This window comes from Phasianus colchicus, chromosome 36 (genome assembly GCF_987193195.1).
Source record: "Phasianus colchicus chromosome 36, bPhaCol1.hap1.1, whole genome shotgun sequence".
Classification (NCBI taxonomy): domain Eukaryota; kingdom Metazoa; phylum Chordata; class Aves; order Galliformes; family Phasianidae; genus Phasianus; species Phasianus colchicus.
The window spans coordinates 1,735,157-1,761,301 of record NC_143471.1 but is presented as its reverse complement, the minus strand read 5'-3'; the positions used below and the strand labels follow the sequence as shown (position 1 = coordinate 1,761,301).

The 26,145-nt window shown below is 40.1% G+C and overlaps 1 protein-coding gene across 1 annotated transcript in view; it reads left to right on the top strand.

The window, feature by feature from the left end:
- The window catches only part of LOC116235911 (maltase-glucoamylase-like), a 116,801-nt gene that overhangs the window by 14,028 nt on the left and 76,628 nt on the right, over window positions 1-26,145 (top strand). Inside the window, exons 7-10 of the mRNA XM_090129526.1 lie at window positions 11,921-12,092; window positions 14,856-14,955; window positions 18,498-18,610; window positions 21,848-21,973. Coding sequence (XP_089985652.1) covers window positions 11,921-12,092; window positions 14,856-14,955; window positions 18,498-18,610; window positions 21,848-21,973 — 511 coding nt within the window. The remainder of the gene's footprint in view (window positions 1-11,920; window positions 12,093-14,855; window positions 14,956-18,497; window positions 18,611-21,847; window positions 21,974-26,145) is intronic.

The following is a 26,145-nucleotide window of genomic DNA, read 5'->3' as shown; positions in this document are numbered from 1 at the left end:
CCCAACCCAAATCCAACCCAAACCTCTGCCCAACCCATTTCCCAACCCATTTCGTCCCAACCCAACCCAACTCATCCCATTCCCCAACTAAATCCAACCCAACCCAACACAACCCAACCCATTTCCCAACCCATCTCATCCCATTTCCCAACCCAACTCATCCCAACCCAACCCAACTCAACCCATTTCCCAACCCAGTTCATCCCAACCCAACCCATTTCCCAACCCAACCCAACCCAACCCACCCCAATCCAACCCAACCCAGCCCAACCCATTTCCCAACCCAATTCATCCCAACCCAACCCGACTCTCAGCTTTGTGCCATAAATTAGTGGAGGTTTGTTGGTCATCTCATGGTGCCGTTTGCTGGTTTGGGGTTTTTTAGGGATTTTGGGTGGCAATCTGTTTGCACAGAGGTTCTCTGATTCCAACATTGCTCCTTTGGGTGGGTGAACGCAATGAAAATCCTCTTCTGGTGTAAAACGTGGGCAAAAATTGGGGATTTTTTTCTCGGTTGCCTCTTTTCCCCATTGATTTTTGGGGAGTGGGACAACCCAACCCAAGTCATCCCAACCCAACCCAACCCAAACCACTGCTGAACCCATTTCCCAACCCAACTCATCCCAACTCATCCCATTTCCCAACTCATCCCATTTCCCAACCCTACTCATCCCAACCCACCCCAACCCAACCCAAACCACTGCTCAACCCATTTCCCAACCCAGTCCAACCCAATTCATCCCAACCCAACCCATATCCCAACCCAATTCATCCCAACCCAACCCATTTCCCAACCCAATTCATCCCAACCCAACCCAACCCAACCCAAACCTCTGCTCAACCCATTTCCCAACCCATTTCATCCCAACCCAACCCAACTCATCCCATTTCCCAACCCAACCCAAACCACTGCTCAACCCATTTCCCAACCCAACTCATCCCAACCCACCCCAACCCAACCCAAACCACTGCTCAACCCATTTCCCAACCCAACTCATCCCAACCCAACCCAACCCAACTCATCCCAACCCAATTCATCCCAACCCAACCCATTTCCCAACCCAACTCATCCCAACCCACCCCAATCCAACCCAAACCACTGCTCAACCCATTTCCCAACCCAATTCATCCCAACCCGACCCAACTCATCCCATTTCCCAACCCAACTCATCCCAACCCAACCCAAATCCAACCCAAACCTCTGCCCAACCCGTTTCCCAACCCAATTCATCCCAACCCAACCCAACTCTCAGCTTTGTGCCATAAATTGGTGGAGGTTTGTTGGTCATCTCATGGTGCCGTTTGCTGGTTTGGGGTTTTTTAGGGATTTTGGGTGGCAATCTGTTTGCACAGAGGTTCTCTGATTCCAACATTGCTCCTTTGGGTGGGTGAACGCAATGAAAATCCTCTTCTGGTGTAAAACGTGGGCAAAAATTGGGGATTTTTTTCTCGGTTGCCTCTTTTCCCCATTGATTTTTGGGGAGTGGGACAACCCAACCCAAGTCATCCCAACCCAACCCAACCCAAACCACTGCTGAACCCATTTCCCAACCCAACTCATCCCAACTCATCCCATTTCCCAACTCATCCCATTTCCCAACCCTACTCATCCCAACCCACCCCAACCCAACCCAAACCGCTGCTCAACCCATTTCCCAACCCAATTCATCCCAACCCGACCCAACTCATCCCATTTCCCAACCCAACTCATCCCAACTCATCCCATTTCCCAACTCATCCCATTTCCCAACCCTACTCATCCCAACCCAACCCAACCCAACCCAAACCACTGCTCAACCCATTTCCCAACCCAGTCCAACCCAATTCATCCCAACCCAACCCATTTCCCAACCCAATTCAACCCAACCCAACCCAATCCAACCCAAACCTCTGCTCAACCCATTTCCCCACCCATTTCATCCCAACCCAACCCAATTCATCCCCTTTCCCAACCCTACTCATCCCAACCCACCCCAACCCAACCCAAACCACTGCTCAACCCATTTCCCAACCCAATTCTTCCCAACCCAACCCAACTCTCCCATTTTCCAACCCAGTCCAACCCAACCCAACCCATTTCCCAACCCAACTCATCCCAACCCAACCCAACCCAACCCAAACCACTACTCAACCCATTTCCCAACCCATTTCATCCCAACCCAACCCAACTCATCCCATTCCCCAACCAAATCCAACCCAACACAACACAACCCAACCCATTTCCCAACCCAACTCATCCCAACCCAACCCAAATGCAACCCAAACCTCTGCCCAACCCATTTCCCAACCCATTTCATCCCAACCCGACCCAACTCATCCCATTTCCCAACCCAACTCATCCCAACCCAACCCAATTCATCCCTTTTTTCCAACCCATTTCATCCCAACCCAACTCAACTCTCAGCTTTGTGCCATACCAAAAAATAGAAAGAAAATATTAAAAAATAGAAAGAAAATATTAAAAAAATAGAAAGAAAATATTAAAAAAATAGAAATAAAATATAAAAAAATAGGAATACAATATTTTAAAAAAGAGATAAAATATTTAAAAAATAGAAATTAAATTTTAAAATATAGAAATAAAATATTAAATAATAGAAAGAAAATATTAAAAAAATAGAAATAAAATATTAAAAAATAGAAATAAAATATTAAAAATAGAAATAAAATATAAAAAATAGAAACAAAATATTAAAAAAATAGAAAAAAATATTTTAAAAATAGTAATAAAATATAAAAAATAGAAATAAAATACAAAAAAATAGAAATAAAATATAATAAAAAAATAGAAATAAAATATTGAAAAAGTAGAAATAAAATATAAAAAAATAGAAATAAAATATAAAAAAACAGAAATAAAATAAAAAATAGAAATAAAATACAAAAAAATAGAAATAAAATTAAAAAAAGAAATAAAATATAATAAAAAAGTAGAAATAAAATATTTAAAAATAGAAATAAAATAAAAAAAAGAAATAAAATATAATAAAAAAGTAGAAATAAAATATTAAAAAATAGAAATAAAATCCTAAAAAAAGAAATAAAATATAATTAAAAAAAATAGAAATAAAATACTGAAAAAGTAGAAATAAAATATAAAAAAAAGAAATAAAATATAAAAAAAACAGAAATAAAATAAAAAAATAGAAATAAAATATATAAAAAAACAGAAATAAAATACAAAAAAAATAGAAATAAAATATATAAAAAAAAACAGAAATAATATAAAAAAAATAGAAATAAAATATTTTAAAAAAATAGAAATAAAATACAAAAAAATAGAAATAAAATATATATAAAAAAGCAGAAATAATATACAGAAAAAAAATAGAAATAAAATATTTAAAAAAATAGAAATAAAATACAAAAAAAATAATAGAAATAAAATATAAATAAAAAAATAGAAATAAAATATAAATAAAAAAATAGAAATAAAATACAAAAAAAATAATAGAAATAAAATATAAATAAAAAATAGAAATAAAATACAAAAAAATAATAGAAATAAAATATAAATAAAAAATAGAAATAAAATACAAAAAAATAATAGAAATAAAATATAAATAAAATAATAGAAATAAAATAGAAATAAAAAAATAGAAATAAAATACAAAAAAATAATAGAAATAAAATATAAATAAAAAAATAGAAATAAAATACAAAAAAATAATAGAAATAAAATATAAATAAAAAATAGAAATAAAATACAAAAAAATAATAGAAATAAAATACAAAAAATAATAGAAATAAAATATAAATAAAAAAATAGAAATAAAATACAAAAAAATAATAGAAATAAAATAGAAATTAAAAAAATAGAAATAAAATACAAAAAAAAAAGTAATAAAATATTTAAAAAAATAGAAATAAAATACAAAAAAATAATAGAAATAAAATATAAATAAAAAATAGAAATAAAATACAAAAAAATAATAGAAATAAAATATAAATAAAAAAATAGAAATAAAATACAAAAAAATAATAGAAATAAAATATAAATAAAAAAAATAGAAATAAAATACAAAAAAATAATAGAAATAAAATATAAATAAAAAAAATAGAAATAAAATACAAAAAAATAATAGAAATAAAATATAAATAAAAAAAACAGAAATAATATACAGAAAAAAAATAGAAATAAAATATTTAAAAAATAGAAATAAAATACAAAAAATAATAGAAATAAAATATAAATAAAAAAATAGAAATAAAATACAAAAAAAATAACAGAAATAAAATATAAATAAAAAAATAGAAATAAAATACAAAAAAATAATAGAAATAAAATATATATAAAAAAACAGAAATAAAATACAAAAAAAATAGAAATAAAATATATATATAAAAAACAGAAATAAAATACAAAAAAATAATAGAAATAAAATATTTAAAAAAATAGAAATAAAATACAAAAAAATAATAGAAATAAAATATAAATAAAATAATAGAAATAAAATATAAATAAAAAAATAGAAATAAAATACAAAAAATAATAGAAATAAAATATAAATAAAAAAATAGAAATAAAATATAAATAAAAAAATAGAAATAAAATACAAAAAAATAATAGAAATAAAATATAAATAAAAAAATAGAAATAAAATACAAAAAAATAGAAATAAAATATATATAAAAAAAACAGAAATAAAATACAAAAAAATAGAAATAAAATATTTAAAAAAATAGAAATAAAATACAAAAAAATAATAGAAATAAAATATAAATAAAATAATAGAAATAAAATACAAAAAAATAATAGAAATAAAATATAAATAAAAAAATAGAAATAAAATACAAAAAAATAATAGAAATAAAATATAAATAAAAAATAGAAATAAAATACAAAAAAATAATAGAAATAAAATATAAATAAAATAATAGAAATAAAATATAAATAAAAAAATAGAAATAAAATACAAAAAAATAATAGAAATAAAATATAAATAAAATAATAGAAATAAAATATAAATAAAAAAATAGAAATAAAATATAAATAAAAAATAGAAATAAAATACAAAATAAATAATAGAAATAAAATATAAATAAAAAATAGAAATAAAATACAAAAAAATAATAGAAATAAAATATAAATAAAATAATAGAAATAAAATATAAATAAAAAAATAGAAATAAAATACAAAAAAATAATAGAAATAAAATATAAATAAAAAATAGAAATAAAATACAAAAAAATAATAGAAATAAAATATAAATAAAATAATAGAAATAAAATATAAATAAAAAAATAGAAATAAAATACAAAAAAATAATAGAAATAAAATATAAATAAAATAATAGAAATAAAATATAAATAAAAAAATAGAAATAAAATATAAATAAAAAATAGAAATAAAATACAAAATAAATAATAGAAATAAAATATAAATAAAAAATAGAAATAAAATACAAAAAAATAATAGAAATAAAATATAAATAAAATAATAGAAATAAAATATAAATAAAAAAATAGAAATAAAATACAAAAAAATAATAGAAATAAAATATAAATAAAATAATAGAAATAAAATATAAATAAAAAAATAGAAATAAAATATAAATAAAAAATAGAAATAAAATACAAAAAAATAATAGAAATAAAATATATATATAAAAAACAGAAATAATATACAGAAAAAAAATAGAAATAAAATATTTAAAAAAATAGAAATAAAATACAAAAAAATAGAAATAAAATATATATAAAAAAAACAGAAATAATATAAAAAAAATAGAAATAAAATATTTAAAAAATAGAAATAAAATACAAAAAAATAATAGAAATAAAATATAAATAAAATAATAGAAATAAAATAGAAATAAAAAAATAGAAATAAAATACAAAAAAATAGAAATAAAATATTTAAAAAAATAGAAATAAAATACAAAAAAATAATAGAAATAAAATATAAATAAAAAAAAATAGAAATAAAATACAAAAAAATAGAAATAAAATATATATAAAAAAACAGAAATAATATAAAAAAATAGAAATAAAATATTTAAAAAAATAGAAATAAAATACAAAAAAAAAATAGAAATCAAATATATATAAAAAAAACAGAAATAATATAAAAAAAATAGAAATAAAATATTAAAAAAAATAGAAATAAAATACAAAAAAAATAACAGAAATAAAATATAAAAAACCCAGAAACACGAAACCGAACCCAAAAGGAAAACAGGAATGAAGGCTTTGAGCCCTGCAATGATTCCCACAAGGGGAACCCGACCCCAAAACTGACCCCAAATCCGCCCCATAGGAAACATCTGCAGGAAGAGGCGTAATTAAGCCTAATTAAGGAGAGCTGGCGGCTCGTCAAGCTTAATTAGTCAGCAGGGCTTCGTCCTGCTGTTGTTTCCTGGTTGGATGGTTGGGGTTGGGATTGGATCTCTGGGGTTAATTAGGGCGCAGGGGGGTAATTAAAGGTTGTGGGATCGGCGCAAGTTGACGCTCGGGAAGTCGTTAATGTTCGCTTTCTTCGTGTAATTAATTAAGAAGGGGGGGGGAAATGATGGGTGTGTCTCGTTAACGAGGAAAAGCGATGAGATGAGAGGAGGGAAAAAGGGTTTTTTTTTAATTAAGGGAGATTTGGGGCCAAATTCCTTCGGTTTGGGATTCAGAACTTTGGTGACGTCGCTTTGGGATTTGGGGGCGCGGGGAGGGAAATGATGCTGATGTGGGATTTTGGGAACGGGATCCGTTTGGGGTTTCGGGTTTGGGGTCACATCAGTGGGATTTGGGGCAGTGAGAGGAAATACTGATGGGATTTGGGGGGTTTGTGTGTTAAATAACCTCAGTTTGGGGTTTGGGGTCGGCGGGATTTGGGGTGAAATCAATGGGATTTGGAGCATTTAGTCTAAAAACATCAGTTTGGGATTTGGGAATAGGATCCGTTTGGGGTTTGGGGTCACGTCGGTGGGATTTGGGGCAGTGAGAGGAAATATTGGTGGGATTTGGGGTGTTTGTGTGTTAAATAATGTCAGTTTGGGGTCAGGGGGATTTGGGGTGAAATCGATGGGATTTGGGGTGTTTGCCCTAAATAACATCAGTTTGGGATTTGGGAATAGGATCCGTTTGGGGTTTGGGGTCACATCAGTGGGATTTGGGGCGGTGAGAGGAAATATTGGTGGGATTTGGGGTGTTTGCGTGTTAAATAACCTCATTTTGGGGTCAGGGGGATTTGGGGTGAAAGCGATGGGATTTGGGGTGTTTTTATCCTAAATGTTTGGGATATGTTTCCTAAATGTTTCCTAAAAGTTTGGGATTTGGGGACAGGATCCGTTTGGGGTTTGGGGTCACATCAGTGGGATTTGGGGCCTTGAGAGGAAATACTGATGGGATTTGGGGTGTTTGTGTGTTAAATAAAGTCGTTTTGGGATTTGGGGTTGGGGGGATTTGGGGTGAAATGGATGGGATTTGGGGCATCTATCCTAAAAAGCATCCGTTTGGGATTTTGGGGACAGGATCCGTTTGGGGTTTGGGGTCACATCAGTGGGATTTGGGGCAGTGAGAGGAAATATTGGTGGGATTTGGGGGGTTTGTGTGTTAAATAACCTCAGTTTGGGGATTGGGGTCGGGGGGATTTGGGGTGAAATCGATGGGATTTGGGGTGTTTTTATCCTGAATGTTTGGGATATGTTTCCTAAATGTTTCCTAAAAGTTTGGGATTTGGAGACAGGATCCGTTTGGGGTTTGGGGTCACATCAGTGGGCTTTGGGGTGGTGAGAGGAAATATTGGTGGGATTTGGGGTGTTTGTGTGTTAAATAAAGTCGTTTTGGGATTTGGGGTTGGGGGGATTTGGGGTGAAATGGATGGGATTTGGGGCATCTATCCTAAAAAGCATCCGTTTGGGATTTTGGGAACGGGATTCGTTTGGGGTTTGGGGTCACGTCGGTGGGATTTGGGGCGGTGTGAGGAAATATTGGTGGGATTTGGGGGGTTTGTGTGTTAAATAATGTCAGTTTGGGGTTTGGGGTCGGGGGGATTTGGGGTGAAATGGATGGGATTTGGGGCATCTATCCTAAAAAGCATCCGTTAGGGATTTTGGGAACAGGATCCGTTTGGGGTTTGGGGTCACGTCGGTGGGATTTGGGGCCATGAGAGGAAATATTGATGGGATTTGGGGCGTGTGTGTGTTAAATAAAGTCAGTTTGGGGTTTGGGGTTGGGGGATGTGGGGTGAAATCGATGGGATTTGGGGTATTTTTATCCTAAATAACATCAGTTTGGGATTTGGGAACAGGATCCGTTTGGGGTTTGGGGTCACGTCAGTGGGATTTGGGGCAGTGATGGTAAATATTGGTGGGATTTGGGGGGTTTGCGTGATAAATAATGTCAGTTTGGGGATTTGGGTCGGGGGGATTTGGGGTGAAATCGATGGGATTTGGGGTGTTTTTATCCTAAATGTTTGGGATATGTTTCCTAAATGTTTCCTAAAAGTTTGGGATATGGGGACAGGATCCGTTTGGGGTTTGGGGTCACATCAGTGGGATTTGGGGCCTTGAGAGGAAATACTGATGGGATTTGGGGTGTTTGTGTGTTAAATAAAGTCGTTTTGGGATTTGGGGTTGGGGGGATTTGGGGTGAAATCGATGGGATTTGGGGTGTTTACCCTAAATAACATCAGTTTGGGATTTGGGAATAGGATCTGTTTGGGGTTTTGGGGTCACATCAGTGGGATTTGGGGCGGTGAGAGGAAATATTGGTGGGATTTGGGGTGTTTGCGTGTTAAATAACCTCAGTTTGGGGTCAGGGGGATTTGGGGTGAAAGCGATGGGATTTGGGGTGTTTTTATCCTAAATGTTTGGGATATGTTTCCTAAATGTTTCCTAAAAGTTTGGGATTTGGAGACAGGATCCGTTTGGGGTTTGGGGTCACATCAGTGGGATTTGGGGCCGTGAGAGGAAATATTGGTGGGATTTGGGGTGTTTGTGTGTTAAATAACCTGAGTTTGGGGTCGGGGGTTTTGGGGTGAAATCGATGGGATTTGGGGTGTTTACCATAAATAACATCAGTTTGGGATTTGGGAACAGGATCCGTTTGGGTTTTGGGGTCACATCAGTGGGATTTGGGGTCGTGAGAGGAAATATTGGTGGGATTTGGGGGGTTTGTGTGTTAAATAATGTCAATTTGGGTTTTGGGGTCGGGGGGATTTGGGGTGAAATCGATGGGATTTGGGGTGTTTTTATCCTAAATGTTTGGGATATGTTTCCTAAATGTTTCCTAAAAGTTTGGGATTTGGGGACAGGATCCGTTTGGGGTTTGGGGTCACATCAGTGGGATTTGGGGTGGTGAGAGGAAATATTGGTGGGATTTGGGGGGTTTGTGTGTTAAATAAAGTCGTTTTGGGATTTGGGGTTGGGGGGATTTGGGGTGAAATGGATGGGATTTGGGGCATCTATCCTAAAAAGCATCCGTTTGGGATTTTGGGAATAGGATCCGTTTGGGGTTTGGGGTCACATCAGCGGGATTTGGGGCAGTGAGAGGAAATATTGGTGGGATTTGGGGTGTTTGTGTGTTCAATAACCTCAGTTTGGGGTTTGGGGTCGGGAGGATTTGGGGTGAAATTGATGGGATTTGGAGCATTTAGTCTAAAAACATCAGTTTGGGATTTGTGAATAGGATCCGTTTGGGGTTTGGGGTCACATCAGTGGGATTTGGGGCAGTGAGAGGAAATACTGATGGGATTTGGGGTGTTTGTGTGTTAAATAACCTCAGTTTGGGGTTTGGGGTCAGGGGATTTGGGGTGAAATTGATGGGATTTGCGGTGTTTGCCCTAAATAACATCAGTTTGGGATTTGGGAATAGGATCCGTTTGGGGTTTGGGGTCACATCAGTGGGATTTGGGGCCGTGAGAGGAAATATTGGTGGGATTTGGGGGGTTTGTGTGTTAAATAATGTCAGTTTGGGGTTTGGGGTCAGGTGGATTTGAAGTGAAATCGATGGGATTTGGGGTGTTTACCCTAAATAACATCAGATTGGGATTTGGGAAGGGGATCCGTTTGGGGTTTGGGGTCACGTCGGTGGGATTTGCGGTCTTGAGAGGAAATACTGATGGGATTTGTGGGGTTTGTGTGTTAAATAACCTCAGTTTGGGGTCAGGGGGATTTGGGGTGAAGTCGATGGGATTTGGGGTGTTTTTATCCTAAATGTTTGGGATATGTTTCCTAAATGTTTCCTAAAAGTTTGGGATTTGGAGACAGGATCCGTTTGGGGTTTGGGGTCACATCAGTGGGATTTGGGGCCGTGAGAGGAAATATTGGTTTGATTTGGGGGGTTTGTGTGTTAAATAACCTCAGTTTGGGGTTTGAGGTCGGGGGGATTTGGGGTGAAATCGATGGGATTTGGAGCATTTAGTCTAAAAACATCAGTTTGGGATTTGGGAACTGGATCCATTTGGGGTTTGGGGTCACATCAGCGGGATTTGGGGCCGTGAGAGGAAATATTGGTGGGATTTGGGGTGTTTGTGTGTTAAATAACCTCAGTTTGGGGTTTGGGGTCGGGGGGATTTGGGGTGAAATCAATGGGATTTGGGGTGTTTGCCCTAAATAACATCAGTTTGGGATTTAGGGACTTTATTCATTTGGGATTTGGGGCAACATCGATGGGTTATGGGGCACTGAGCTGAAATGATGTCGATATGGGATTTGGGGCAATATCAATGGGATTTGGGGCATTTACCCTCTATAACATCAATTTGGGATTTGGGAAAACGATCCATTTGGGGTTTGGGTCCATATCAATGGGATTTGGGACACTGAGCTGAAATGATGTCGATATGGGATTTTGGAGCAACATCCAATCGGGATTTGGGGCAACATGAGTGGGATTTGGGGCATTTACCCTCTGAAAAATCAGTTTGGGATTTAGGGACTTTATTCATTTGGGATTTGGGGCAACATCGATGGGTTATGGGGCACTGAGCTGAAATGATGTCAATATGGGATTTGGGGCAACACGAGTGGGATTTGTGGCATTTATCCTCTATAGAATCAATTTGGGACTTGGGAAAATGATCCATTTGGGGTTTGGGTCCATATCAATGGGATTTGGGACACTGAGCTGAAATGATGTCGAAATGGGATTTTGGGCCTTCATTCATTTAGGATTTGGGGCAACATCATTGGGTTATGGGGCACTGAGCTGAAGTGATGTCAGTATGGGATTTGGGGCAATATCAGTGGGATTTGGGGCATTTATCCTCTATAGAATCAATTTGGGATTTGGGAAAACGATCCATTTGGGGTTTGGGTCCATATCAATGGGATTTGGGACACTGAGCTGAAATGATGTCGATATGGGATTTTGGAGCAACATCCAATCGGGATTTGGGGCAACATGAGTGGGATTTGGGGCATTTACCCTCCGAAACATCAGTTTGGGATCTAGGGACTTTATTCATTTGGGATTTGGGGCAACATTGATGGGTTATGGGGCACTGAGCTGAAATAATGTCAGTATGGGATTGGGGGCAATATCAGTGGGATTTGGGGCACTGAGCTGAAATGATGTTAAAATGGGATCTGGGGACTTTATTCATTTAGGATTTGGGGCAACACCATTGGGTTATGGGGCACTGAGTTGAAATAATGTCAGTATGGGATTTGGGGACTTTATTCATTTCGGATTTGGGACAATATCGATGGGTTATGGGGCACTGAGCTGAAATGATATCAGTATGGGATTTGGGGCAATATCAGTGGGATTTGGGACACTGAGCTGAAATGATGTCAACATGGGATTTGGGGCAATATCAATGGGATTTGGGGCATTTATCCTCAACGACTCCGCTTTGGGACGTGAGGCACTGAGTCTCATCAACACCCATTTGGGATTGGGGCGATTTCTCCCATATAAAATGACTTTCCCTGCCCTCCAAGAAAAAAAAAAAAACCCTTTTTTCCCCCCTACCTCCCCCAGTTTCGACACCACAGTGGGGCCGCTGCTTTTTGCCCAGCAGTTTCTGCAGCTCTCCATCCGTCTGCCCAGTGGGAACATTTATGGGATCGGGGAACACGTCCACAAAAGCTTCCGTCACGACCTCAACTGGAGGACGTGGCCGATGCTGAGTCGTGACACGGCGCCCTCCGGGGTACGTAACCCATTTTGGGGCAGTTTCTGCATTTTTTTGGGGGGGGATTTGGGGGAAATCGGTCATCCGGGTGAGTCAGCGCTCAACCGCGACCCCAAGGGTTGGTTTTCTTCGTATTGGGTCAATATTTGTATGATTTGGTTAATTATTATTATTGTTGTTGTTTGCTATCTCTCCAACTTTTGAAACGTCGATGATAAATCAAAGTTTGGGTCAATATTTGCAGAATTTGGTCAATTTTCTTTTTTGTCCTTATCTCACACTCTACAAACGTCGATGATAAATCAAAGTTTGGGTCAATATTTGCAGAATTCAGTCCATTTTTTGCTCATCTCTCACACTCTACAGATTTCAATGATAAATCAAACAAAGTTTGGGTCAAAATTTGCAGAATTTGGTCCATTTTTTTTGTCTTTATCTCACACTCTACAAATGTCGATGAAAAATCAAACAAAGTTTGGGTCAAAATTTGCACAATTTGGTTCATTTTTTTGTCTTTATCTCACACTCTACAAATTTCAATGATAAATCAAAGTTTGGGTCAAAATTTGCAGAATTCAGTCCATTTTTTTGCTTATCTCTCACAGTCCTCGGATTTCAATGATAAATCAAACAAAGTTTGGGTCAAAATTTGCATAATTTGGTCCATTTTTGTATCTTTATCTCACACTCTACAAATTTCAATGATAAATCAAAGTTTGGGTCAATATTTGCACAATTCAGTCCATTTTTTGCTCATCTCTCACACTCTTCAGATTTCAGTGATAAATCAAACAAAGTTTGGGTCAATATTTGCAGAATTTGGTCCATTTTTTTTTGTCCTTATCTCAAACTCTTCAAATGTCAATGATAAACAAAATTTGGATCAAAATTTGCACAATTTGGTCCTTTTTGTTTGTTTGTTTTTGTCTCACACTCTACAAATGTCGATGATAAATCAAAGTTTGGGTCAATATTTGCAGAATTCAGTCCATTTTTTGCTCATCTCTCACACTCTTCAGATTTCAATGATAAATCAAAGTTTGGGTCAATATTTGCAGAATTTGGTCCATTTTTTTTGTCTTTATCTCACACTCTACAAATGTCGATGATAAATCAAAGTTTGGGTCAATATTTGCACAATTCGGTCCATTTATTTTTGCCTATCTCTCAAACTCTTCAAATGTAAATGATAAACAAAATTTGGGTCAAAATTTGCAGAATTTGGTCCATTTTTTTGTCCTTATCTCACACTCAACAGATTTCAATGATAAATCAAAGTTTGGGTCAAAATTTGCACAATTCAGTCCATTTTTTGCTCATCTCTCACACTCTTCGGATTTCAATGATAAATCAAACAAAGTTTGGGTCAAAATTTGCATAATTTGGTCCATTTTTGTATCTTTATCTCACACTCTACAAATTTCAATGATAAATCAAAGTTTGGGTCAAAATTTGCAGAATTCAGTCCATTTTTTTGCTTATCTCTCACAGTCCTCGGATTTCAATGATAAATCAAACAAAGTTTGGGTCAAAATTTGCATAATTTGGTCCATTTTTTTTGTCTTTATCTCACACTCTACAAATGTCGATGATAAATCAAAGTTTGGGTCAACATTTGCACAATTTGGTCCATTTATTTTTGCCTATCACTCAAACTCTTCAAATGTCAATGATAAACAAAATTTGTGTCAAAATTTGCACAATTCAGTCCATTTTTTGCTCATCTCTCACACTCTTCGGATTTCAATGATAAATCAAACAAAGTTTGGGTCAAAATTGGCACAATTTGGTCCATTTTTTTTGTCTTTATCTCACACTCATCAAATTTCAGTGATAAATCAAAGTTTGGCTCAAAATTTGAACAATTTGGTCCATTTTTTTTGTCTTTATCTCACACTCTACAGATTTCAATGATAAATCAAAGTTTGGGTCAAAATTTGCACAATTCAGTCCATTTTTTTTTGCCCATCTCTCAAATTCTGATGAGAAATCAAACAAAGCTTGGGTCAAAATTTGCACAATTTGGTTCATTTTTTCCCCCCATTTTTTGGTTTCTTTTGAGAAAACGAAAAATTTGTTTTTTTTTTTTTTTCTGATAGAGGAAATCGGATGATTTTTTTGAGAGAAAAAAAACGAATTTTTTTTTTTGAGAAAAAGGAAATTTTCACCTTTTTTTTTTAGGAAAAGGAAATTTCCATTTCACTGTGAGACAGAATGACCCACTGGTCAACATTTACGAATAATTAAAATCGTTTCTATTATTAAGAATAATTGTGGGACGTTAATGATGGCCGCACTCATCACCTTTGCACGTGAAGCCATAATTGATCACCTTCATTTATTAAGTTATAATGACTAACAATTAATTATCACAACAAACAGCAATTATAAAATATTGATGACCAGTTTATCAGCTTCGTGTGTTGCAATCGTTACTAACAAAACAATAATTATAATGATTGCAAGATATTAATAATGACCTCAGTTTACCGTCTTCCTATGTAATGCCGTCATTGCAAATAATTAATTAATCACTATAACTAATTAATAATGGCTACGATTGATCGTCTCCACCTACAATATTTGATATTAAAAACAACAATCAGAGCGCAGAGATGATTTCTGTGCAAAGTTCCCCTCCAAACCCCGCCACGAAAAAAGCCTCCCCCCCAAATTCTGCTTTGATTTCAACCAACTCGAATTCATCCCCGTTTCAGAGGACAAAAAAATTGAGTTTTGTTTTGTTTTGTTTTAACCGAATTCCCTATTTTTCACCCCAAGAATGTGGAGAACCTCTACGGAGTTCAGACTTTCTTCCTGTGCCTGGAGGACAACAGCGGGGCCTCGCTGGGTGTTTTCCTGCTCAACAGCAATCCCATGGGTGAGCCCTCCTCCACCCTTCTCCCTCAAATCTCTCTTTTTTTGGGGCGTTTCGACCCAAATTTTTGGACCTCAGGCTTTTTCTGATAGTTCAAATGATAATTTTTTTTGGGGGGGGGGAGGGGGGAAGGTGGCACTGCAACGCGATTTTGGGATGCAAGCTTGCAGATTTTAGATTTCAGATTGGAGGTTTGAGATTTGAGGTTTGGGATTTGAGATTTGGGTTTGAAATGGAAGATTTGAGATTTAAGATTTGAGATTCAAGGTCTGAGATTTGGGCTTGAGATTTGAGGTTTGAGATTTGAGATTTGGGTTTGAAATGGAAGATTTGAGATTTAAGATTTGAGATTCAAGGTCTGAAATTTGGGTTTGAGATTTGAGGTATGGGATTTGAGATTTGAGGTTTGGGTTTGAGATTTTAATTTAAGTTTTGGGTTTGAAATGAAAGATTTGAGATTTAAGATTTGAGATTCAAGGTCTGAGATTCGGGTTTGAGATTTGAGGTTTGGGATTTGAGATTTGGGTTTAATATTCGGGTTTGAGGTTTGAATTTGAGATTTAAGATTTGAGATTTTAATTGAAGATGTTGGATGTGAGATTTGAGATTTGGGTTTGAAATGGAAGATTTGGGTTTGAGATTTGAGGTTTTGGATTTGAGATTTGGGTTTAATATTCGGGTTTGAGGTGAGCCCTCCTCCACCCTTCTCCCTCAAATCTCTCTTTTTTTGGGGCGTTTCGACCCAAATTTTTGGACCTCAGGCTTTTTCTGATAGTTCAAATGATAATTTTTTTTGGGGGGGGGGGAGGGGGGAAGGTGGCACTGCAACGCGATTTTGGGATGCAAGCTTGCAGATTTCAGATTTCAGATGGGAGGTTTGAGATTCGAGGTTTGGGATTTGAGATTTGGGTTTGAAATGGAAGATTTGAGATTTAAGATTTGAGATTCAAGGTCTGAGATTTGGGTTTGAGATTTGAGGTTTGAGATTTGAGATTTGGGTTTGAAATGAAAGATTTGATATTTAAGATTTGAGATTCAAGGTCAGAGATTTGGGTTTGAGATTTGAGGTTTCAGATTTGAGGTTTGGGTTTAATATTCAGGTTTGAGGTTTGAATTCGAGATTTAAGATTTGGGATTTGAGATTTGGGTTTGAAATGGAAGATTTGAGATTTAAGATTTGAGATTCAAGGTCTGAGATTTGGGCTTGAGATTTGAGGTTTGGGATTTGAGATTTGGGTTTGAAATGGAAGATTTGAGATTTAAGATTTGAGATTCAAGGTCTGAGATTTGGGTTTGAGATTTGAGGTTTGAGATTTGAGATTTGGGTTTGAAATGAAAGATTTGATATTTAAGATTTGAGATTCAAGGTCAGAGATTTGGGTTTGAGATTTGAGGTTTCAGATTTGAGGTTTGGGTTTAATATTCAGGTTTGAGGTTTGAATTCGAGATTTAAGATTTGGGATTTGAGATTTGGGTTTGAAATGGAAGATTTGAGATTTAAGATTTGAGATTCAAGGTCTGAGATTTGGGCTTGAGATTTGAGGTTTGGGATTTGAGATTTGGGTTTGAAATGGAAGATTTGAGATTTAAGATTTGAGATTCAAGGTCTGAGATTTGGGCTTGAGATTTGAGGTTTGGGATTTGAGATTTGGGTTTGAAATGGAAGATTTGAGATTTAAGATTTGAGATTCAAGGTCTGAGATTTGGGTTTGAGATTTGAGGTTTGGGATTTGAGATTTGGGGTTTGGGTTTGAGATTTTAATTTAAGTTTTGGGTTTGAAATGAAAGATTTGATATTTAAGATTTGAGATTCAAGGTCAGAGATTTGGGTTTCAGATTTGAGGTTTCAGATTTGAGGTTTGGGTTTAATATTCAGGTTTGAGGTTTGAATTCGAGATTTTAATTTGGGATTTGAGATTTGGGTTTGAGATGTAGGATTTGAGATTTAAGATTTGAGATTCAAGGTCTGAGATTTGGGTTTGAGATTTGAGGTTTGGGATTTGAGATTTGGGTTTAATATTCGGGTTTGAGGTTTGAATTCGAGATTTGGGATCTGGGATTTGAGATTTGGGTTTGAGATGTAGGATTTGAAGTTTGAGATTTTAATTTAAGATGTAGGATGTGAGATCTGAGATTTGGGTTTGAGATTTTAATTTAAGTTTTGGGTTTGAAATGAAAGATTTGATATTTAAGATAATTTAAGAGATTTGGGTTTCAGATTTGAGGTTTCAGATTTGAGGTTTGGGTTTAATATTCAGGTTTGAGGTTTGAATTTGAGATTTTAATTTGGGATTTGAGATTTGGGTTTGAGATGTAGGATTTGAAGTTTGAGATTTTAATTTAAGATGTAGGATGTGAGATTTGAGGTTTGGGTTTGAAATGGAGGATTTCAGCTTTAAGATTTGAGATTTAAGGTTTGAGATTTGAGGTTTGGGATTTGAGATTTGGGTTTAATATTCGGGTTTGAGGTTTGAATTTGAGATTTAAGATTTGAGATTTTAATTGAAGATGTCGGATGTGAGATTTGAGATTTGGGTTTAAAATGGAAGATTTCAGCTTTAAGATTTGAGATTCAAGGTCGGAGATTTGGGTTTGAGATTTGAGGTTTCAGATTTGAGATATTAATTTAATATTAGGGTTTGAGGTTTGAATTCAAGATTTAAGATGTTGGATGTGAGATTTGATATTTGGGTTTGGGATTTGAGATTTGGGTTTGAAATGAAAGATTTGAGATTTAAGATTTGATATTCAAGGTCAGAGATTTGGGTTTGAGATTTGAGGTTTTGGATTTGAGATTTGGGTTTAATATTCGGGTTTGAGGTTTGAATTTGAGATTAGAGATTTGGGTTTGAGATTTGAATTTGAGGTTTAGGATCTAATATTTTAAGTTAAGATGTAGGATTTGAGATTTGAGGTTTAGGATTTGAGGTTTAGGGTTTGAGATTTGAGGTTTAGGGTTTGAGATATAGGATTTGAGATTCAAGATGTGAGATTTGGGTTTGAGGTTTGGGTTTGAGGTTTGGGTTTGAGGTTTGGATTTGAGGTTTGGATTTGAGGTTTGAAATTTGAGGTTTAAGGTCTGAGGTTTGGGTTCAAGAATTTGAATTTACGTTTGAGATTAAAATTTAACCTTAAATTTGAGCTTCAAGGCTGCAGGACTGAATTTGTGATTTGGATTTGGGATCCGAATTTGAGATTTGTGGTTTTCCTTTGGGGGGTCGTTGGGGGTTTTTTGGGTTCGGGGCTTGAGGCTGAGCGTGAAGCTTCAAGATTTAAATTTAAACTGAAATTTGAATTCCTGCTGCACTCACGATTTCCCCCTCATTGTCCTTAGAGATGGGCGTGTGTGCCTTCGAGTGCTGAACCGAAATATTTACATCTCCCAAATCTGATAAATTAATGAGAAATTCTGCTGCTGGGTTTCCTTCAGGCACGATTCACTCTTCTCTCCTCACCTGATTTTGACTTTTTTTTTTCACCAATATTTGGAGATTTCAGGAATAATGCACTGATTTGGTTTTTTTGGGGGGGATTTTTCCTTGCAGAGTTCGTCGTGCAGCCGACGCCAGCCGTCACCTATCGCACCATTGGGGGGGTTCTGGATTTTTATGTCATTTTGGGTGACACCCCTGAGCACGTGGTGCAGGAGTACGTCAAGGTGGGTGCCTGCCCCGGGGTGGGGGGCACCCGAATCTCCCATTTGAAGCACCCAGCAACTCATTTGGGGCACCCAAATTCTCCTTGGGGCCACAAAAGTCACCCTGGGGGCACCTGCATCCTATTTGGGCATCCTCATATTGCATGGGAGCACCCAAATTTGGAGAAGCAAAATGCCATTTGGGGAACCCTCGAACCCATGGGGGCACCAAAATTCCCCTTGGGGGCAATCAGATCCCACCCAGGGACACCCAAATCCATTTGCAGCACCCAAATCCCATTTGGGGCACCCAGTGGCCGATGGGGGCACCCAAATCTTCCCCTGGGGCACCCTAAAACCTATGGAGGCACACAAACCCCACATTGGGGCACCCAAACCCCATTTGGGGCAATGTAGAACCCATCGAGCACCCAATAGCCCATGGGGGCACCCAAATCTCCCATTGGGACAACCGAATCCCATTTAGGGCACCCAAATTTTCCCTTAGTGCACCCAGTAGCCCAAATCCTGGATGCTGGGGCATCCTAGAACTCATGGGAGCACCCAAATCCCCCACTGGAACAGCCAAACCCTAGTTTGGGCACCCAGTAGCCCATCAGGGCACCCAAAAACCTCACTGGGCCACCCAGTAGTCCATGGGGTCACCCACTCCCTCCACTTGGGGCACTGTAGAACCCACAGGGACACCCAAATACCCCAGTGGGTCACCCAAATCCCATTTGGGGCACACAGTAGCCCACGGGGACACCCAAATCCCATTGGGTCACCCAAATCCCATCTGGGGAATCCTAGGACCCATGGAGGCACCCCAACCCCCCATTTGGACACCCAAATGCTCCATTGGGGCACCCAAACCTCATTTGGGGCACCCAAATTTTCCCTTAGCACACCCAGTAGCACTTGAAGACACCCAAATCCTGTTTGGGGCTTCCTAGAACCCATTGGGACACTCAGATCCCCCATTGGGACACCCAAATCCCGTTGGGGACACCCAAATCCTATTGGGTCACCCAAATCCCATTTGGGGCATCCTAGAACCCATGGGGACACCCAAATCCCCCATTGGGACACCCAAGTCCCGTTGGGGATACCCAAATCCCATTGGGTCACCCAAATCCCATTTGGGGCATCCTAGAACCCATGGGGACACCCAAATCCCATTTGGGACACCCAGTAGCCCATTGGGTCACCCAAATCCCATTGGGTCACCTAAATCCTGTTCGGGGCTTCCTAGAACCCATTGGGACACCCAGATCCCCCACTGGGTCACCCAAATCCCGTTTGGGTCACCCAGTAGCCCATTGGGTCACCCAAATCCCATTTGGGGCATCCTAGAACCCATTGGGACACCGAAATCCCATTTGGGACACCCAGTAGCCCATGGGGACACCCAAATCCTGTTTGGAGCATCCTAGAACCCATTGGGACACTCAGATCGCCCAATGGGACACTTAAATCCCATTTGAGACACCCAGTAGCCCATTGGGACACCCAAACACCATTGGGTCACCCAAATCCCATTTGGGGCATCCTAGAACCCACGGGGACACCCAAATCCCGTTTGGGGCATCCTAGAACCCATTGGGACACCCAAATCCCGTTTGGGACACCCAGTAGCCCATGGACACCCAAATCCTATTGGGTCACCCAAATCCCATTTGGGGCATCCTAGAACCCAAGGGGACACCCAAATCCCGTTTGGGACACCCAGTAGCCCATGGGGACACCCAAATCCCATTAGGTCACCCAAATCCCATTTGGGGCATCCTAGAACCCATTGGGACACCCAAATCCCATTTGGGACACCCAGTAGCCCATGGGGACACCCAAATCCCATTGGGTCACCCAAATCCCATTTGGGGCATCCTAGAACCCATTGGGACACCCAAATCCCATTTGGGACACCCAGTAGCCCATGGGGACACCCAAATCCCATTAGGTCACCCAAATCCCATTTGGGGCATCCTAGAACCCATTGGGACACCCAAATCCCATTTGGGACACCCAGTAGCCCATGGGGACACCCAAATCCCATTAGGTCACCCAAATCCCATTTGGGGCATCCTAGAACCCATTGGGACACCCAAATCCCATTTGGGACACCCAGTAGCCCATGGGGACACCCAAATCCCTTTTGGGGCATCCTAGAACCCATGGGGACACCCAGTAGGCCATGGGTCACCCAAATCCCATTTGAGACACCCAGATCCCCCATTGGGATACCCAAATCCCATTGGATCACCCAAATCCCATTTGGGGCATCCTAGAACCCATTGGGACACCCAAATCCCGTTTGGGACACCCAGTAGCCCATGGGGACACCCAAATCCCATTAGGTCACCCAAATCCCATTTGGGGCATCCTAGAATCCATTGGGACACCCAAATACCCCATTGGGGCACCCAAATCCCGTTGGGGACACCCAAATCCTATTGGTTCACCCAAATCCCATTTGGGGCATCCTAGAACCCATGGGGACACCCAAATCCCCCATTGGGACACCCAAGTCCCGTTGGGGACACCCAAATCCCATTGGGTCACCCAAATCCCATTTGGGGCATCCTAGAACCCATGGGGACACCCAAATCCCATTTGGGTCACCCAGTAGCCCATGGGTCACCCAAATCCCGTTTGGAGCATCCTAGAACCCATTGGGACACCCAGATCCCCCATTGGGACACTTAAATCCCATTTGAGACACCCAGTAGCCCATTGGGACACCCAAACACCATTGGGTCACCCAAATCCCATTTGGGACACCCAAATCCCATTGGGTCACCCAAATCCCATTTGGGGCATCCTAGAACCCATTGGGACACCCAAATCCCATTTGGGACACCCAAATCCCCCATTGGGACACCCAAATCCCATTTGGGTCACCCAAATTTCCCCTTAGCACACCCAAATCCCCCATTGGGGGCACCCAAATCCCATTTGGGACACCCAAATCCCCCATTGGGACACCCAAATCCCATTTGGGACACCCAAATCCCCCATTGGGACACCCAAATCCCATTTGGGTCACCCAAATTTCCCCTTAGCACACCCAAATCCCCCATTGGGGGCACCCAAATCCCATGGGGGCACCCAAGACCCATTTGGGACGCACGGTATTCCACTGGGGCACCCAAATCCCATTGGGACAACCCATATCCCATTCAAACCTCCTTTTTGGGGCGAAGAAGGTGTCAGTCCCCCAAACCCTGATCTGTTTTTGGGGTTTTTTTTTCCCCCCAGCTGGTCGGGATGCCGGTGATGCCATCCTACTGGTCGCTCGGCTTCCAGCTCAGCCGCTACGATTACGGCTCCCTGGATGAAGTGAAGGCGGTGGTGGAGCGGAACCGAGCCGTCGGGCTGCCCTACGTGAGTCCAAACTCAGACAATCACAGAACCGTGGATGAGCTGGGTTGAAAAGGACTTGAAAAGGACCACGATAATCACATCCTTCCAACCCCCCCCCCCCCCTGCTGAGTGCAGGGTCGCCAACCAGCAGCCCAGGTTGCCCAGGGCCACATCCAGCCTGGCCTCGAATGCCTGCAGGGATGGGGGAACCCACAACTTCCTTGGGTGCTTCACCACCCCCTGGGTGAAAAACTTCCTCCTCAAATCCGACCTAAAGCTCCCGTGGCTCAGTTTAAAACCGTTCCCCCTTGTCCTATCGCCATCCTATCGCCAGCCGTTCCCCCTCCTCTTGAAGGACCGGGGTACTTAATTACCCTCTGCCCGTCTTAATTACCCTCTGCCCGTCTTAATTACCCTCTGCCCATCTTCGTGGCTCTCTGACCATCTTCATTACCCTCTGCCCATCTCAGTGGTCCTCTGACCGTCTTAGTGGCCTTCTGACCATCTTCTTTACCCTCTGCCCATCTTAGTGGCCCTCTGACCATCTTCATTACCCTCTGACAATCTCAGTGGCCCTCTGACCACCTTTGTTACTCTCTGACCATCTTCATTACCCTCTGACCGTCTCAGTGGTCCTCTGCCCATCTTCGTGGCCCTCTGACCATCTTCATGGCCCTCTGACCATCTCAGTGGTCCTCTGACCATCTTAGTGGCCTTCTGACCATCTTCTTTACCCTCTGCCCATCTTAGTGGCCCTCTGACCATCTTCATTACCCTCTGACCATCTCAGTGGCCCTCTGAGCATCTTCATGGCCCTCTGAGCATCTCAGTGGCCCTCTCACCATCTTCATGGCCCTCTGACCATCTCAGTGGCCCTCTGACCATCTTCATGGCCCTCTGACCATCTTCGTGGCCCTCTGACCATCTTCATTACCCTCTGCCCATCTTAGTGGCCTTCTGACCATCTTCGTTACCCTCTGAGCATCTCAGCTGTCCTCTGAGCATCTCAGTGGCCCTCTGACCATCTTCGTTACCCTCTGAGCATCTTTGTGGCCCTCTGACTATCTTAATTACCCTCTGACCATCTTTGTGGCCCTCTGACCACCTTCTTTACCCTCTGCCCATCTTAGTGGCCCTCTGACCATCTTCATTACCCTCTGACCGTCTCAGTGGTCCTCTGCCCATCTTCGTGGCCCTCTGACCATCTTCGTGGCCCTCTGACCATCTCAGTGGCCCTCTGACCATCTTAGTGGCCCTCTGACCATCTTAATTACCCTCTGCCCATCTCAGTGGCCCTCTGACCATCTTCATTACCCTCTACCCATCTCAGTGGCCTTCTGACCACCTTTGTTACTCTCTGACCATCTTAGTGGCCCTCTGACCACCTTAATTACCCTCTGCCCATCTTAGTGGCCCTCTGACCATCTTCATTACCCTCTGACAATCTCAGTGGCCCTCTGACCACCTTTGTTACTCTCTGACCATCTTCATGGCCCTCTGCCCATCTCAGTGGTCCTCTGACCATCTTAGTGGCCTTCTGACCATCTTCATTACCCTCTGCCCATCTCAGTGGCCCTCTGACCATCTTCATGGCCCTCTGACCATCTCAGTGGCCCTCTGACCATCTTCATGGCCCTCTGAGCATCTCAGTGGCCCTCTCACCATCTTCATGGCCCTCTGAGCATCTCAGTGGCCCTTTGACCATCTTCATGGCCCTCTGAGCATCTCAGTGGCCCTCTGACCATCTTCATTACCCTCTGACCATCTCAGTGGCCTTCTGACCATCTTCATTACCCTCTGAGCATCTCAGCTGTCCTCTGAGCATCTCAGTGGCCCTCTGACCATCTTCATTACCCTCTGACCATCTTCATTACCCTCTGACCATCTTCATTACCCTCTGGCCATGTCAGTGGCCCTCCTCTGGACCCCCTCCAAGAGTTCCACATCCTTCCTGTGCTGGAGGCTCCAGACCTGGACGCAGTGCTGCAAATGGAGCCTCACAAGAGCCAAATAGAGGGGGACAATCACCTCCCTCTTCCTCCTGGCCACTCCTTTTTTCAATGCAGCCCAAAACACGGTCGGCCCTTCTGTGCTGTAAGTGCAAACTGCTGGATCACATCCAGCTTCTCTGACTTGGGGGTTCCTTCTCTGCAGGGCTGCTTTCAAGGAGATCTTCCTCCGTTCTGTATAAATACCTGGGATTACCCCCGACCCAAATGCAGCACCCTGCACGTGGCCTCATTATTGAACCTCATTATTGAACCCCATTTCTCCATCCTGCCCAGACCCCTCTGGGTGGCTTCCCTTCCTTTCAGTGTATCGACTGCTGTGAGAAACACTCAAGGTCAAACATTTCAGGTTAGGCAAGGATCTCAGCGATAGCAGAGAAGTTTGTTATTGAAATAAGGGACGCGCGCCCCCTGCTGGCAAAGTCAGCAAAACGCATTCCATCATATATATATAATTTCACACCATTACTTTTTCCTCCCCCATTTTTCCTCCCCCATTTTTCCTCCCCCATTTTCCTCCCCCATTTTTCCTCCCCCATTTTCTCCCCCCATTTTCTCCCCCCATTTTCTCCCCCCATTTTCCTCCCCCATTTTTCTCCCCCATTTTCCTCCCCCATTTTCCTCCCCCGTTTTTCCTCCCCCATTTTTCCTCCCCCATTTTTCTCCCCCATTTTCCTCCCCCATTTTTCCTCCCCCATTTCCCCCCCCCATTTTCCCCCCCCATTTCCCCCCCTTTTTCCTCCCCCCATTTTTCCTCCCCCATTTTCCTCCCCCGTTTTTCCTCCCCCATTTTTCCTCCCCCAATTTTCCCCCAATTTCCCCCCCATTTCCCCCCCTTTTTCCTCCCCCCATTTTTCCTCTCCCATTTTCCACCCCCGTTTTTCCTCCCCCATTTTTCCTCCCCCATTTCCCCCCCAATTTCCCCCCCATTTTCCCCCCCTTTTTCCTCCCCCCTTTTTCCTCCCCCATTTTCCTCCCCCGTTTTTCCTCCCCTGTTTTTCCTCCCTCGTTTTTCTTCCCTCATTTTTCCTCCCCCCTTTTTCCTCCCCCATTTTTCCTCCCCCATTTTCTCCCCCCATTTTTCTTCCCCAATTTTTCCTCCATTTTCCCCCCATTTTTCCCCCCATTTTTCCTCCCCATTTCTTGCCATTTTGCATCGTTTCCCTCCATTATTTCTCCCCATTATTTCCTTCATACCATTTCTTCTCATTCATTTCTCCCCATTTTCTCCCCAATTTTTTCTCCCCCATTTTGCACCGTTTCCCACCATTATTTCACACCATTATTTACTTCATACCATTTCTCCCCATTCATTTTCTCCCCATTCATTTTCTCCCCATTTTTTCTCCCCATTTTTTCTCCCCATTTCTCCTCATTTCTCCCCAATTTTTTCTCCCCATTTTGCACTGTTTCCCACCTTTCACACCTTTACTTCATACCATTATTTCACACCATTTCTCCTCATTAATTTCTCCCCATTAATTTCTCACTATTAAGTTCTCCTCATTCATTTCTCCCCATTTTCTCCCCAATTTTTTCTCCCCAGTTTTTTTCTCCCCATTTATTGCCATTTCTTGCCATTTTGCACCGTTTCCCACCATCATTTCACACCATTACTTACTTCATACCATTCATTTTCTCCCCATTCATTTCTCCCCTTTTTTCTCCCCATTCATTTCTCCCCTTTTTTTCTCCCCTTTTTTTCTCCCCTTTTTTTCTCCCCATTTTTTCTCCCCATTCATTTTCTCCCCAGTGTTTTCTCTCCATTTTTTCTCCCCAATTTTTCCTCCCCATTTTGCACTGTTTCCCACCATCATTTCACACCTTTACTTCATACCATTATTTCACACCATTTCTTCCCATTTTTTCTCCCCATTTCTCCTCATTTCTCCCCATTTTTTTCTCCCCATTTTGCACTGTTTCCCACCTTTCACACCTTTACTTCATATCATTATTTCTCCCCATTCATTTCTCCCCATTTCTCCTCATTTCTCCCCAATTTTTTCTCCCCATTTTGCACTGTTTCCCACCATCATTTCACACCTTTACTTCATACCATTATTTCTCCCCATTCATTTTCTCCCCATTCATTTCTCCCCATTAACTTCTCCCCATTAATTTTTCCCAATTCATTTCTCCCCATTCATTTCTCCCCTTTTTTTCTCCCCATTTTTTCTCCCAATT